Source organism: Lissotriton helveticus, chromosome 8, assembly GCF_964261635.1.
Source record: "Lissotriton helveticus chromosome 8, aLisHel1.1, whole genome shotgun sequence".
Classification (NCBI taxonomy): domain Eukaryota; kingdom Metazoa; phylum Chordata; class Amphibia; order Caudata; family Salamandridae; genus Lissotriton; species Lissotriton helveticus.
The window spans coordinates 1,451,726,616-1,451,741,661 of NC_136069.1; the positions used below are offsets into that span (position 1 = coordinate 1,451,726,616).

General features: G+C 45.1%; 1 protein-coding gene across 2 annotated transcripts in view; it reads right to left on the reverse strand.

The window, feature by feature from the left end:
- The window catches only part of LTN1 (listerin E3 ubiquitin protein ligase 1), a 386,602-nt gene that overhangs the window by 52,713 nt on the left and 318,843 nt on the right, over window positions 1–15,046 (reverse strand). For both annotated transcript variants that reach the window (XM_078658380.1, XM_078658379.1), the window contains 2 exons: window positions 14,333–14,519; window positions 3,144–3,315 (listed from right to left, as the gene is read on the reverse strand). In XM_078658380.1, coding sequence (XP_078514506.1) covers window positions 3,144–3,315; window positions 14,333–14,519 — 359 coding nt within the window. The remainder of the gene's footprint in view (window positions 1–3,143; window positions 3,316–14,332; window positions 14,520–15,046) is intronic.

Consider the following 15,046-nt stretch of genomic DNA (forward strand, 5'->3'; position numbering starts at 1 on the left):
AGGCCCGACGGCCTGCGTCGACGACCGGACTCGAAGATGGTTCATGGGATACGCGTCGAAGGAGATCGAGGTTGAACAGTGAGATCTTGCTCATCGAAGGGGGATCAAATATGACACCGACCCGGAGCGCAGCAAATCATATCCGAACCCGATGGCTGAAAAAAACTATCTGGAGATGAAGTCGATGCCCATGCGCACTACTAACCACAGGAGGAGTCAACTATCTCGCAAATACAAAGACTTCTCCAATAACAAAGTGCAAACATCCGAGCCCAACACCTGATGGCGATCTATTCAAAAGTATACGATCTACAGCTCATATGCCTCGAACGGATATGTTTCTAGTCATATTCTCTAGCTGCCCATGTCATCATGGTGCACATAATTGTTAATTCCAAAAGTGGGACCTTTGTTGCGGAGTTAAGAAAAAGTAGGGCCACTATAAAGCTCCAACTTTTTTGGGAAACTAAGCGCATCACAGAGATCAGGAATTTTAAACCCCAAACCTGTACCATCTACCACTTCCAGCGAGCAGTTTATCCCACTGCTGTTAGCTGTAAGAACGGGAGCTCTCAGATAGGAACTAAGTGCCACACACCTATGATGTGTGAATATTTAATTCCGATGTAATTCCCAGGTGATTAAATTTTTAATGCAGTAACTGTCTAGTGATTATTAGGTAGTAGAAATTTCAGTGGTGTGCCCACCAAATGGGTGCGCAAAGTAAACATCCGCTGTTGTCCTCCCTGTGGAGTCTTTTGATTTTTCCTGCATGTTCAACTGATTGCTGTATCATTGATATGGGTGTTCTTGTAAAAACATTAAAACATCTTGATTGCATTCTTTAAATCTTCCACCAATTAGCAGAGGTTATGATATTTCTGGGAAACCTACTTGGTTTCAGATGAATTCTTCCTTGAAAAGGCAATTGTTTTCACCTGTAAGATGGGATCGAGACAGATCCCAATAACCTAACACCAGGTACTATAAATCTGAACACTGTACAGATGATATTTCACACATATATTCCAACCAGACATACACGTGGATACAAAACATGACAACCCAAGGGAAAAGCAATCTCACGGATGGATCCTTTCCTAAGTTGTCCTTTCGATTTACCCAATCCAGATCATGTCATTGATACACAAGGTCTTAGCACTTCACTGCATCTTCCTTTAAGCGTTTCATGAAGGGAGTAAAGTGCACTCTAGCATAGAGAGCAGAACAATATTTTTTTCATCAAAGGGATTCTGTTCGTAAGAGGGTTTGTCATTAGATTTTTCTGTGCCCGATTGTGTCGAGTTTGTACATGGCTGAACAAATCAGATTAACATCATGGTAGGGTTGCCACTAAACTACTGTTAATGGATGGAACACAATGTTTCAAAACAGATTATGAATATATGCTCTCAAGTGTCCTTTTTGTACAGTAACAACACCAGATCTAAAACACCAGATCTAAAATAGTCAAACCACTGCTAAAAAAACACACAACGAACACCAAACTGTTTGTTAATAGTAGTAACTCACCAGTTCTATTCACTTCAATAATGTAAGACCTAAGAGGCCTGCATTCACAACATGAGGAAACATTGCCATATTGTGAGAGCTACTGAAACATACACTACAACTGTGAGGATATAAAGATGGTTCGTTGTGACTTGAGGAGGGTTGGGACTTGTTTTCTGAAAGAATTAGGTTCATAAACTTTAGGTAATTTTGTATGTATACTTGTATACTGATAAAAATCTGTTTCAATGCAACATTCTGTGCCCCATCTCCTTTTTGGGTTCTTGGTTTTTCCTAAATTTTCCTTCTCATTTTTCCTATTTTAGGGCTTGGGTGCAAATGGCTTTAACTGTCTGTTGACCAAAAACTACCGTTTCCAATAGACGTTCAGTGAGCTTTAGGTTAGCCCCTTGCTCATGATTGGATGGCTTTGTTGTCTATCTCACTTCCCGGCTCCTGATTCAATTAGTTTCCAACATTTTCTTTTATTTGCCCCACCTAGGAGCAATTGTATATCACATGGTTCTGACTAGGAGCAATTGCTTATCACATTTTTCCGACTGGATTAGTTGTAACCTTCCACTGCTTTAACTGTAGAGACTCTTTATTTTACTTTCAGTGCACCATGAAGTGCATCTGTTTTTTTGCCCTGTCCCCCCATGTTGCTCACCTCCTCAACCTCCCCCTCCCCATCCCTCTCAACTTTTTTACTTTTGAATTATTTTAAAATACCACCACACCACCCAACACCTCTGTTTTTCCACCCACTTGGTCTTGCTAGTTAGTGGTGTTCACTTTCCATTCACTTGCTCTTCTGCTGCTCCCCATTCCTCTCCATTGCATTTGATTTATTTTTTTTTTTTTAAATTGAGAGTTTGGTAGCTGCAATTTTCTACAAGAATGGGCATTCTGCCATCTTGGAATGGCAAATAAAAAAAACAAATATGGCAGCAGAATTTGGACCACACACACAGTGTGAGTCGCACCATATGCATGCATACTCCGTGACATGTGGTGGCCATCTTCTAATGGATTTTCTTTAACAGGCAACCCATTCAAAGTATGTAGAACAGAAATGTGTATGCATAGCAACACATGCATTTGCATACCTGTACAAACAAGCATTGCAAAATCCAATGGGAGTGTAATTTAAAGTCACTACCTTTTGGATTTGCCAGTGCTTGTTTAAGATGGAGCTGTATTCACAATACCGGACTCCCTGTATCTCTACCTTGTGCTCCAAATTCAGTTTTTGTATTAATGCATTTGAAAATGCATTTCTTAAGTGGAGTGGCATGCATTAGAGTCAGTGTGAATGAGAGGAAATCATCCAATGACGACATAGAGCCAGAAGTCTATGATTCAGGTTGATATTACTCAGATGATGTACATGTGATAGTTTTATGCAGCAACAGTTGGGCACTAACTCGCATAATACAGATCCCTGCCTGGAGTTTAAATATGTAAAAACAAATAGTTATGAAATGAGCAGAATAGGGTAGGGCTTTGTTTGGTGAATAGCTTAGTCGGAAAAATGTGAGGAAAAACAACTTACAAAAAAAAATGTCCTATAAACACAAAACATATATTTAAATTCAAGCAAAATAAATAATCAAGATAAATGTACTCACCTTTGATGGTTAATTGCAGATCCTCCGCGAAGAAGGTATTGGCATCCTTACATAAAACATCAGAATTCTGTCCTGGATAGCCTGGTGTTTGAGGCATTAACTTGAAGAGGTGGTGGAGAAGTTTATTCAGACTTTTACTTTTTCGAAGATATTGTGAGTACAGCACCCGCAGCTGGTGAGAGAAAGTAAGTAATTTTCCTTATGTCTGTACGATGGGTTTGGAGCATGTGCTGAAACAAGACTGCCATTAAATTTAAGACAAGAGTGTACACGTAGTTTATCAACACAAAACTGCACCTGCTTGCAGCAATAAGGGTTAGACTGGCAAATGTAGAACTTAGATTGTGAATGTCCAAAGGTTAATATTCCGTAAATGGAACATGTACATTTCAAACAAAGCACATATTTCCCCATCGAGGCTAACTGGGTATACGCAACAGATACAAAGTACTAATACATTTATAGTATTAAAAATCGTCCTGTCAGTCTCCTCCTCCATAGTAATTCCTAATTTCCCTCATATCCTCTACTCATCTCCCTATTCTACAAAACCCTCTCAATCAACATTTACCAACTTTTTATTGTCACATATAGTTTGCCAAGGTTTACCAATTCTCTTGCGTCAGAAATTCCAAAACATCTTTCATGCACATTTTTAATTGAGAGCTTTTGATCGAATAAAAAAAATGGAATGAAGAAAACAGTTACACTCCTTATTGCACTAAGTGCATAAATTAAATCTGGCTAGTACACTAACATAGTGTATAGAGAGGAAGAGTGGTCCAAAGGAAAATCCAAGGCTATATCAGTCTTCACGTAGTTTTTGTAAAGGAAACACACTCAAAAAAACAATGGACCTCTTGAGTTTTAAACAGTAAAGTCTTTAGGGGGATAATGAGTGTGTTGACAACAGATCTTTCATAACATTAGGCTGAATCCTTGCTCATATGAATTAGGTCAAAAGTCCATTTTATGTAGAAAAAGGCTCTTAATTGATTGCAATGAGCGAACTGAATTGTAAATAGCCTTGAAAAAGCCCTGGCGTGAATCGCCATAGGGGGCGAAACACGTGTCGGCTGTTCATGTTTTTACTAAAAAATCAATAAAAAGCCTTTTTCTACATAAAATGGACTTTTGACCTAATTCATATGAGCAAGGATTCAGCCTAATGTTATGAAAGATCTGTTGTCAACACACTCATTATCCCCCTAAAGATACTAACATAGTGTGTTTTTTAATGCCTTGTTCTGTGACCTGGCTGACATACCTAGCATGCCCTTTTTTAGGCATCGACTAGGCAGCACATGCGTTGTCTCTTTAAGACATGTTGTATTTATTCTGTGGGCTTACAGCCCGCCCATCGCTTTTAATTTGTTGCTTTGCGTGTCATTCGCAACAGCTTGCTTCTCTGTGGTCAATGTGTTAGATGTTCCTCCTTTTTGTGTGTTGACCCCTCCCATGGAGCACTACCCTATTACTTGTAGTCTTGTCCTTTTGTGCATGTAGGTTTGTTTATGCAACCTATTTGTTTCTTTTATTTCTGCTCATGTTTTCAGGATGCCAACTTTCCTTCCCGTGTGGTCTTGTTTGCTTTTTGATCCAAATGTGTTCTCCCAATGGGAGTTCAGCAAGGATTGCCGCAGTGCTAATAAACTTAAATGTAAAAAGCATGCTGAAATTCATGTAAAGTTCTACTGAAATGTAACATCTGATCTTTGCGCTGACATTCCATGTGTGTATCGAAAGCATGTATGCACGAGCGATGTATGCCCTTTGCATGCCAGCTGGACTTTATGTGCACTGTCAGTAGGATTCTTGAAACCAGCTGGATCTATTTTGGATGGCTCTTGGTTTACAATGCTCCAGGATGGGCAGTGGTTAGAGCTTCTCCAGGCAGTGGAAGCGCACTCTCTGCATTCCTGTTGTGGAGTGGCGACCCAGACCCCCAAAGTGTGGAAGAATGGAGACAGAGATGCTCAAAGATAGTCTATGAGGAGCGGATAAGATTTTCCTGCACTTGGTAGATGGTGTGGAAGAGAAAGTGAGTCAGAATATTCTGCTGTTAAGAGTGAGGGCGGTTCTATGCAGGTCTTGCTCTTTAGTCTCTCCTTCATTGTTGCTTCAAGAAGGCTAATGACAGCAGGTGTGGAGAGTTCACACTTCATGGTGTCCATGTATTAGATATTTCTTTTTGAAGTCAGCATTATCACTAACTTGTGTGTGAGACATCACCTTGCTCAAAAGCTGCGTCTGCATGAGAGACAGAAAATGACGATTGAAAGGGAACCACCTCAAACTGGTTGCAGAACGTTATACAGAACCTTACAAAGTGTATAAACATCTGATTGGACCAGAATTATAAAAGAGGGACCCAAACCATCCCACTTTATTCCACGCTCAAACTGGTTCACCGACCAAGGAATGGAGTGTTCCACAGAGTGTTTGAAGTACTGCTCAGAGACCAGGGCTAATGAGAAAAAAAAACAATACATTCAATATGGTCTCTTAAAAAAATCTACATGGGTATACTTCTGTAATGTGATATAGACATTATCTTTGCTGCAGTACAAAGATACATTCCCCATGAAAAGCCACACTTCAGACACACTGCAGTTTCAAATTGAAGGACTTTACCTTCAGGTTCTGTTTTTCATTGGGGTAAATTTAGGAGGACAAGGCATTTGCATAAGACAAATGTAGGTGTACTGGAAATGCGCTAGCAGAGAAACTCCAACGATTTTGTCTTAACAGTAAAGAAAATGAGCATGCGCAGAAGACCAAAAGTAGCAATACTTCCCTAATCTGACACTGCTTGCAATCTGCAAAAAGCAATAACATTGTTCCCGTGGTGTCAGCTATACACTTTGTGAGAATTCGACTGTGCACTGGAGCTCTTTGGAACTTGTTTCGTGAACTTCACCAGGTGAAACATGAGTCAATAAATGCTCATGCCCAGGAGTTTGGTCTCTCAAAACATGGCAAAGTTGAATTGCTACAGCTCAGGAAAAGGAAAAGGTTCATGCGCAATACGAATAAATACAATTAAAATCAGTTACACAAAACAATGCTTGCTGGTGATAAATGTCTACTAGCTACAACTGTCGAAACGTTGATGATGTATTACATTATGGGTATGTCTGGCAAAAGTATATAAGCCTAAAATAAAGCCTTAAAAAAGAGGATGCGGAGAGAGCACAGGTGGTACAAGGCAGGAAGCAGGTTCATGCATGTCTTTAAGAAATATCAGTCTTTGGGCCACTTCTTGCCAGCAAGGAAAATGTTCCTGCAACGTCTCAATTCATGCAAATTGTAAGGAGGCACCCACTGGCCAAAATAAAAAGATTATCATACATTTCAAAGTGATGCCCAAGTGCCTTCAGAGGACTTCATAGCCTCCTGGTGGCACTTGTCTGGGTGTAATATTGGAGTTAGATCCTTCAGAAGACTAGTGTCCCATAACTATCGGGCCATAAAAGATGACTGGTCACAGGCTGCCTACAGGGCTTGCGATTGCTAGGAGGCGAAAACACAAAAACCTATCCCGGCTGCAGAGTGGAATAAGGCCTGCACCCTGGTGAAGGAAGTGTCCAGTAATGTGCAAGTCAAATGAAGTTTCTATCAGATGAACAAGTTACTTACCTTCGGTAATGCCTTATCTGGTAGAGACTCTAGCTGCAGATTCCTTACCTTGGAATTTCCCTGGCGTCAGGCTGGATCCGGAAACATTTGCTGAGCAATACCCCTTGTGTGCGCAATCTAGATGCCCCACTCTGATCCGCGTGATGTCATTGGCGTCATTAGCATAGGTTAGGACATTAGGGTACTGGTATAGGCACCACCCAGGCACGGGGACATCCGTACTTTTCATTTTTTCCATGCCAGAAGCACGTAGCCACGAAGTAACCCTAGCTCTACAATATCAGTCCCCACAGCGGGGAGGCATGGGTAGGGCTGTAAGGAATCTGCAGCTAGACAGAGTCTCTACCAGATAATGCGTTACCGAAGGTAAGTAACTTGTTCATCTGATAGAAACTTCTAGCTGCAGATTCCTTACCTTTGAATTAGATACCCAAGCCATACCATCCAGGTGGGGTGTTGCGGACCAATACCTCAAACTAGAAAGTCCTGCAGGACTGTACGGGCAAAATGCCCATCTCTGCAAACTTGATTGTCCAGGCAGTAATGTTTGGCAAAGGTGTGCAATGATGCCCACGTTGCTGCCTGACAGATGTCTAGGACTGGTACACCCCGAGCAAAGGCCGTAGTCGCTGACTTTCCCCTGGTGGAATGGGCCCTTAATCCCTCAGGGGGCTGCTTCTTTGCCTGGGCATAGCAGATCTTAATGCAGAGAACGACCCAGCGAGAGATGGTCCTTTTCTGCACTGCCCTTCCCTTATTAGCTCCGATGTACCTCACAAAGAGTTGGTCGTCCACCCGGAACTCCTTTTTGCTGTCAAGGTAGAACAACAACGCTCTTTTTGAGTCCAGTCGGTGGAGATGCTCCTCTTCCTTAGAAGGATACGGGCAGCAAAGAAGGTGGGCAAATGATGGATCGACCCAGATGAAATGGGGTCACAACTTTTAGCAAAAAGGAAGCCTGGGTGCGAAGCACCACTTTGTCTGGAAAAGACAATAGATAGGGAGGCAAGCAAGATTACGCCTACAACTCACTCACCCTCCGGGAAGATGTATTCGCCACTAAGAAGGCTGTTTTGATGGTCGACAGCAGGAGGGAACAATTGTGTAAAGGCTCAAAGGGAGCATACATCAGGTAGATGAGGATCAAATTAAGGTCCCACTGTGGCATAACAAAGGGTGTGGGTGGAAACAAGTGAGTCAGTCCTTTCAGAAATCTATTTACAATAGGAGACTTAAAGAGAGAGGGCTAGTCTGGCAGCCGCAAAAAAGCAGACTGAGCAGAAAGGTAACCCTTGAGTGTTCCCAAAGCAAAGCCCTGCTGGGCATGGTTCAGAATGAACAAAAGAACAGTAGAAAGAGAAGCAGAAAGTGGGTGTACACTATAATACAAATTTCTGCAAACGGCAGGCGTATACCGTCTTAGTGGAGGACCGCCTGGCGCCAAAATAACGTTGCATACTTCGGGAGGAAGGTCAAAAGCCATCAACTGCCGCCGCTCAATATCCACGCATGGAGGCCCAGAGTTGACAGGTTCGAGTGGAGGTCCTTCCTTTGCTACTGCGACAGAAAATGCTCTCAAAGGGGCAGCCTGATCGGAGGATCGATGATCATCTTCAGAAGCTTTGAATACCGGAATCTCCTCGCCCAGTCCAGAGCCACAAGAATGACTTGGGCCAGGTCGCTCCTGATTTTCTTCAGAACCCTGGGCCGGAGTGGTATGGATGGAAAGACATATCGCAGGCCTGAGCTCCACTCACGATGAAAAACGTCGCCAAGCGTTAGCCGCCATGGAAAATCCTGCGTGCAGTACTGCTGACCCTGTGCGTTCTTTTCGGAGGTGAACAAATCTACCCAAGGTTCTCCCCACTGCTGAAAGAGACCACCACGGTATGCCCTGCTGTTCCAGCCATGTCCAGAGATGCAGGGCCTCTCGACAAAGAGTTCACGACCCCAACCCGCCCTGCTTGTTGCATTACCACATGGTGGTGGTGTTGTCCGTGAACACCTGCACTAACTTCCCCTTGACAGAGGGAAGAAATGCCTTCAATGCCAACCGAATCGCTCGGAGCTCCAACAAATTTATGTGGAACCCAGACTCCGCCGGAGACCAGTGTCCCATGATCTCCACTTCTCCCAGATGGCCGCCCAATCCCAGAAGTGACGCACCTGTCACGACTGTGAGATCTAATTGCGGTTCGTCAACCAGCACTGCAGATCTTTCGCAGTCCCTTCAGAGATCTGAACCACATCAGTGTGATTTCCCTGATGCTGTGCCCACTGGAACTTCAAGTCCCACTGCAGAGCCCACATACGCCACCTGGCATGCTTTACTAACAGGATGCAGAAGGCCTGGACTCGCTGCTCGGGAGGGTAGACCGAAACCTGCATTGTGTCCACAGCTCAAATGAAAGGGAGTGTCTGAGAAGGAGCCAGGTGTGACTTCGGCACGTTTTATAGAGAAACCCAGTGAATACAAGAGGCTCGTAGTAGTCTGAAGGTGGGAGACGACAGCCTGGGGCGAGGTCGCCTTCAACAGTCAGCCGCCGAGGTAGGGGAAGACTGACACCCCTAACCTGCACAGATGAGCTGCGACCATTGCCATCACCTAGGTGAATACCTGAGAGGGGCTGGATAGGCCGAAGGGGAGCACAGTAAACTAAAAGTGCTTGTGGCCTACCTTCAACCACAGGTAACGCCTGTGTGCCCAGCAGACTGGGGATTTGAAAATACACATCATGCAAGTCCAGCGCTACCATCCAGTCTCCTTGGTCTAGGGCAGCCAAGACCTGAGAGTGAGCATCTTGAATTTCTCCTTCTTGAGGAAGAGATGGACAGTGCAATGATCTAAAATAGGCCGTAGCCCCTTGTTCTTCTTTGGAATCAGAAAGTAGCGGAAACAACAGCCACTGCCTACTTCTGAAACACGGACCCTTTCTATAGCTTCCTTGGCAATGAGAACTGTTACTTCCTCCTGGAGCAAATTTAAATGAGTCTCCATTAGCAGTTCCTGATTTAGCAGAATGGGAGGAGGAAAGGAAAGGAAGAGAATAACCTTCCTTAATGATCTGCAAGACCCACTTGTCCGATGTTATGGACCTCCAGTGGGGGAGATGGAGTCTCCTGCCAACGGGAGTAGTGTAATCTTGAGGAGTCAGACTAGGAGTGCTTGGAGGCTGCGGCTGCCAAGGGCAGGATGGCCAGCGACTTGTGGCTTACATTCCTAGGCCGGAATGAACCGCATCAACGTCCTTGCACAGCTTGAGAAGCCTGCGCAGGATGGTGGCTAGGATTGGGTTGAAGTGGCTGGAAACCCTTTTCATTGCCACAATAGGAGTAAAAGGTAGGCTGCCCATGAGGAGTAGTAGAGAGGCCCAAGGATCTGGCCATAGTCCGAGAGTCCTTGACCTCACTAGGGTCGAATCTACCTTTTCCCCTAAAAAGACGTGTCCCATCTAAGGGCATGTCCATCCGATTTGCCTGGACATCACCCGAGAAGCCAATTGTCCTAAACCAGGCATGGCGCCGCAAGACCACTGTCGTGGAAATTGATCTATCCAGCGAATACGTTGCATTAAGGCCACACCTGATGGTGAATTTTTTTGTATCTTTCCTGTCCTTAACAGCTTGAGAGAGCACAGTCTGGCCTCTTCCGGGACTTGTGGCAGCACTTGTGCAACTGTCTCCCAAAGGGAGTGGGAGAAACGGCCCACTAAGCACGCGGTATTCACCAACCGCAATGTCAGGCTGGAAGAAGAAAACATTTTCTTCTCAAATGAATCCAGCCTCTTGGATTCCCTATCCGGAGTGGCAGAATGGAATGCGCCCTGAGATGTAGAGGCCTGCACCACCAAACTTTCTGGGGTGGGGTGTCGGCTAAGGAACTTTGGGTCGCCCAGAGCTGGGCGATGGCAGCTTGCGACTGTTCTATTTACAGGAACCCCTGTGCAAGGCTTGGACCACATGCCTAGAAGGACATAAGTAAGTGTGTCATTAAAGGGCAAAGAGGTTCTGTGTTGGAAGCCCTGGGCTGAGGCACTTGGGTCAGGAGATTAGTCCTGACCTCCACTGTGGGTAGCTCCAGTCCAAGGAGCTCAGCTGCCCTCTTAACGACCATGCAAAAAGAACAATTGAAGGACAGAATGTTAATTATTGTCAAACATTCACCCCAGTACAGAGATCTGGGCCTAAATCCTTCGTTTTTTTGCTCCCCCTGCCATTCCAGTTTAAACCCAGCCATATGCAAATCAGTCTTGAGCCTGTTACCCATGGCAACAGTCCAGACCGTACTGGCAGGCCAGGTCATCCTTGGACTGGAAACAAGCATTCTGGCACCGGTTTCGGGGTATCACCCCTCATCAGCCAGGCTAACATGACTCCAGCGGCATGGAGAGCATGGGACCCACAGCCAGTTTGTTTCCTGTCCAGGGAGGCCCTGGCTTGGCAGTTCGGGCTGGGCTGTTCCCATGAGGTAGAGGGTCAAGACTGATTGACATATGGCTGGGTCTAAACTGGGGTGTCATGGCGAGCAAAAGAATGATGGATTTAACCCATATCTATTGACTGAGGCAGAATGTATGATGTTGTCTGCATTCCATTCATCATCTGTGTTTCTTTTGCTTTCTTGCCCTAAGTGCGCAGGGTATGCCCAGACATGGGTCCCGGGCTCACTGTGTCACTGGATTCAAGCTAGTCTGGCTGAGGAGGGGTGATGCTCCAAAACCGGTCCCAGGATTCTGTTTTTCGGTCCAGGGAGGACCTGACTTGGCAGAGCGCGCAGGGCGGTTCCCATGAGGCAAAGGGTCAAGACTGATTTTCACATGGCTGGGTCTAAACTAGGGTGGCATGGCGAGTACAAGAAAGATGGATTTAACCCAGATCTATTGACTGGGGGAGAATATTTGATTTGCTCTGCATTCCATCCGTCATCTGTGTGTCTTTTGCTTTCTTGATCTTAACCATCATGGCCTAAGATACCCCTTACTCTGTAGCCACGGTTGGCAGAGACAGCATGCTAGTATCTGTAGAAGTGTCCAGTCCACTGGCATCCCCAAGTTCCCCATACCAGTCCAACTGTTGTTCGGAGTCATCCTGGTGATCTAGAGGGTCCATAGACTCCTCCCATTACTCTCTCGACTCACATCAACATGCTCAGGTGACAACATCGGGATGAGGATGGGGCTGGTGCCGCGATGGGCACTGGCGGCACCGACTTCGGGTCCAAACTAGATCCGGGATCTAATCCCTGAGGCCCCACCAGCGCCTTGGCCAGGGCAGACATTGTCAATTCCGATGGGGCCCCTTCCATCCCCGCAGGCCCTGAAAGCCTCACCCGAGGGGTCAGCCCGCTCAAATACACGGCACATGGCCTCATAAAACTCTTTAATCTGAGCGGGGGCGTTCAGGCTCCTGGAAATGGGGGGAGGAGCAAAGTCGACCCAGGATCCGGCTCTGCAGAACCGTGAATAGAGCGTCAGTTCTCGTTACCTCCTTTGTCGACGGACGACATTTGAGGTAAGACAAAGCTCGACTGTACTTCTTCTGGGGCCTCTTCCCAAGGTGTCCCGACGACCTCGAGTGGGACGAAGAGGACTTTGGGCTCTGGTAGCGGATCCGCCACCTCCTCCTACTTGAACGGGACCCGTACCTCGGCGGAGTCTCGCTTGATGGTGTCGGCTGTCGGGCCACAAGGAGCGTCAAAGCCCGCTCCCTCAAGGTCTTCGGTGCGTTGGCCCGACAGTCAGCACGACTACAGATCATGGACGCACTCAAGACACCATAGGCACACGAGGTGGGGATCAGTGAACGTCATTGTGCGGGGACAGGCCCCACACAGCTTAAACCCTGCCTTTCTTCGAAAACATCCCTCGCACCCGATGAAGAAAATACAAAAGTCGACAAAACGTTGAGAAAAAAACCTGTCAAAAGTGACATGGGGTAGCTCTTCCCGGATCGGCAATAAACTGGCGCAGAAAGAAAAGAACTGATGTTCGCACGCCGCCTGGGTGGCGCCTATATAGGTACTGCGACGTCATAACCGATGGTAACGACACCGGCGACGACGTCAAGCGGAGCAAAATGGAGCCACCCGATGGCGTGCGCAAGGGGTATTGCTCAGCGAGAGCTTCCGGATCCAGCCTCACGCCTGGGAAATTCAAAGGTAAGGAATCTGCAGCTAGAAGTCTCTATCAAATTGAGTCATTTTTATGTCCTACATCAAGCGTAGCTGGCCCCTACAAGACTTAGTAAAATATACCCCGTCAGCACGGACGAGTGCCTGAGATAATGGGGAGATGGAGTGAGGTGCATCCACATGATATGGAGCTGTGGCAGTTTAACTCACTATGGGCAGGGGGGAATTAACTACTTAAAACCACAGCTAAATACTGTCTGTTGGGCCTTTTTACATGGTTTAAGGAAGGCAGGGTGCGTTACAGGTTTTCCCAACTGGGACTCTTGCTGGCTAAACGAAGGATAGCCATCCGATGACTATCTCCTACTGGACCCACGATCCTGGCATGGACTAGGCACATAGTGAATTTGGCATGGGCATACCTGAGACGTATGAGAGAAGTTTGTATGGACGAGCGACTGGAGGATGACTGTCAAGAGTGGCAGAGTATGGGGCATGAAGGGGCATGAAGGGACTGAAGGGGAGGGGAAGGCGACGACCGCTGAGGCACTGGATGGACAGGCACAGCCCCATGATGAGGCTAGTAAAAGGTGTCCATTATAGTGTGACAATGCCTGGGCTGCGGAGAATACTGCCACAGCATGCGGAGAGCTCAGTGACTGGTGTTAGAGTTGAATGGGGTCCTGCACAAGAGCCCACTACTGGAGGTTGAGACACTATGTGCACTACTGGGCATGCGACCATCAAGGCACCACAGGTGAGACGTATGAGGCCCCATTAGGGGGAGTAGCGGATCTACCCTTGAGGTAACAATATGAAGTTGACCGGAACTCATGGCGGTACGCATTTTAACCTCAACACATTGGCAAGTTATATGTTACTGTGTTACTGACAGTACCTATGTCATTTTAGGAGCTTATTTGTATTACATGATTAAACTTTTTTTTTTAAAGCAGTTAAAAAAGGTGATGCCCAGTACTAATAACTGTCAATTTAGCATTGGCATTTTCCAGTAAGTATGGACTAAAGAAAAATAAATGTCTCATAAGCTAATAACTAAACATGTGTAGGTTGTCAGGAGTTACTGTGTTAAGAGTGACTTTTGTATGTATGGATGAAATGTAATTTTTGGATTTATGATCATATTATGGGAACTTTGCTGATCTCTTCAAGAGCCTCAATGTTTATTAAATGGACTACGCAATTCTGCACCAATGTATCTCTATTAGTTCTGGAGCTGGATTAAGTTGTTGACCTGCACAGTTTTGCAACAGACTTCAAGACTCAAAGAGTGTGATGATACATGTAGTAAATAATATAGACTCACATGCCCTTTTATTAAAAAAATTGCTAAAGGGTAAAATCCACAAACAAACATAAAATATACCAATGGAGCATTTAAAACAGTTTCAATACGTACTTGGGGAGAAGCAGCTTTGAAGAATGTTAATAGTAACTTCCATGCAAGAAGATATCCTAAAACATAACAGAACTCTTCAGTTGACGGCTGTACTAGTACAAATTCTCCAACTGGAATGTCTTCTAGAATTTTATCCATTAAATCTTCAAGGGTGGCAAGGACAGACATGAGGGATGCTGGCGGAGAGCTAAAATATATATGCAAGAAGATTAAATGTAGCAGAACAAATAAGTGGCACCACTAGTTTAACATTTTCGTACAACTATCAGAGTGCACATCTGATCTGCCAAATAAAGAAGAACTACAAGGCCAAATGTTAATCATAGCTTTTTCCCATGTCCCGAAAACCCCACTGGCCAGCCGTTAATAGAGAAGGTGCGCTCCCCAGCAACCTCTACGTTAACAATATATGTGAGGAGGTCGGTGGGAGCAGAGCATAAATACTATTAGTAAAACATAACACAAGTCTAATATATTCTAATGTCAGCATCTAGAAGGCATTCAAAAGCAACCCCAAATTATTTTCTCTCTTACTAAGGCTCAACAAAGGGTACATAAAATGTATTTCATTCTATGTCTCTTACTTTTTGGGACTTAATGAGGGCAATTAAGACATACACTAAATTATTTGGTTGTACAGTGAAATTGGCAAAAATATTTATTACATAACTATAACACTTTTTGATATGCTAGAAATTTTGATGTTGGAAATAG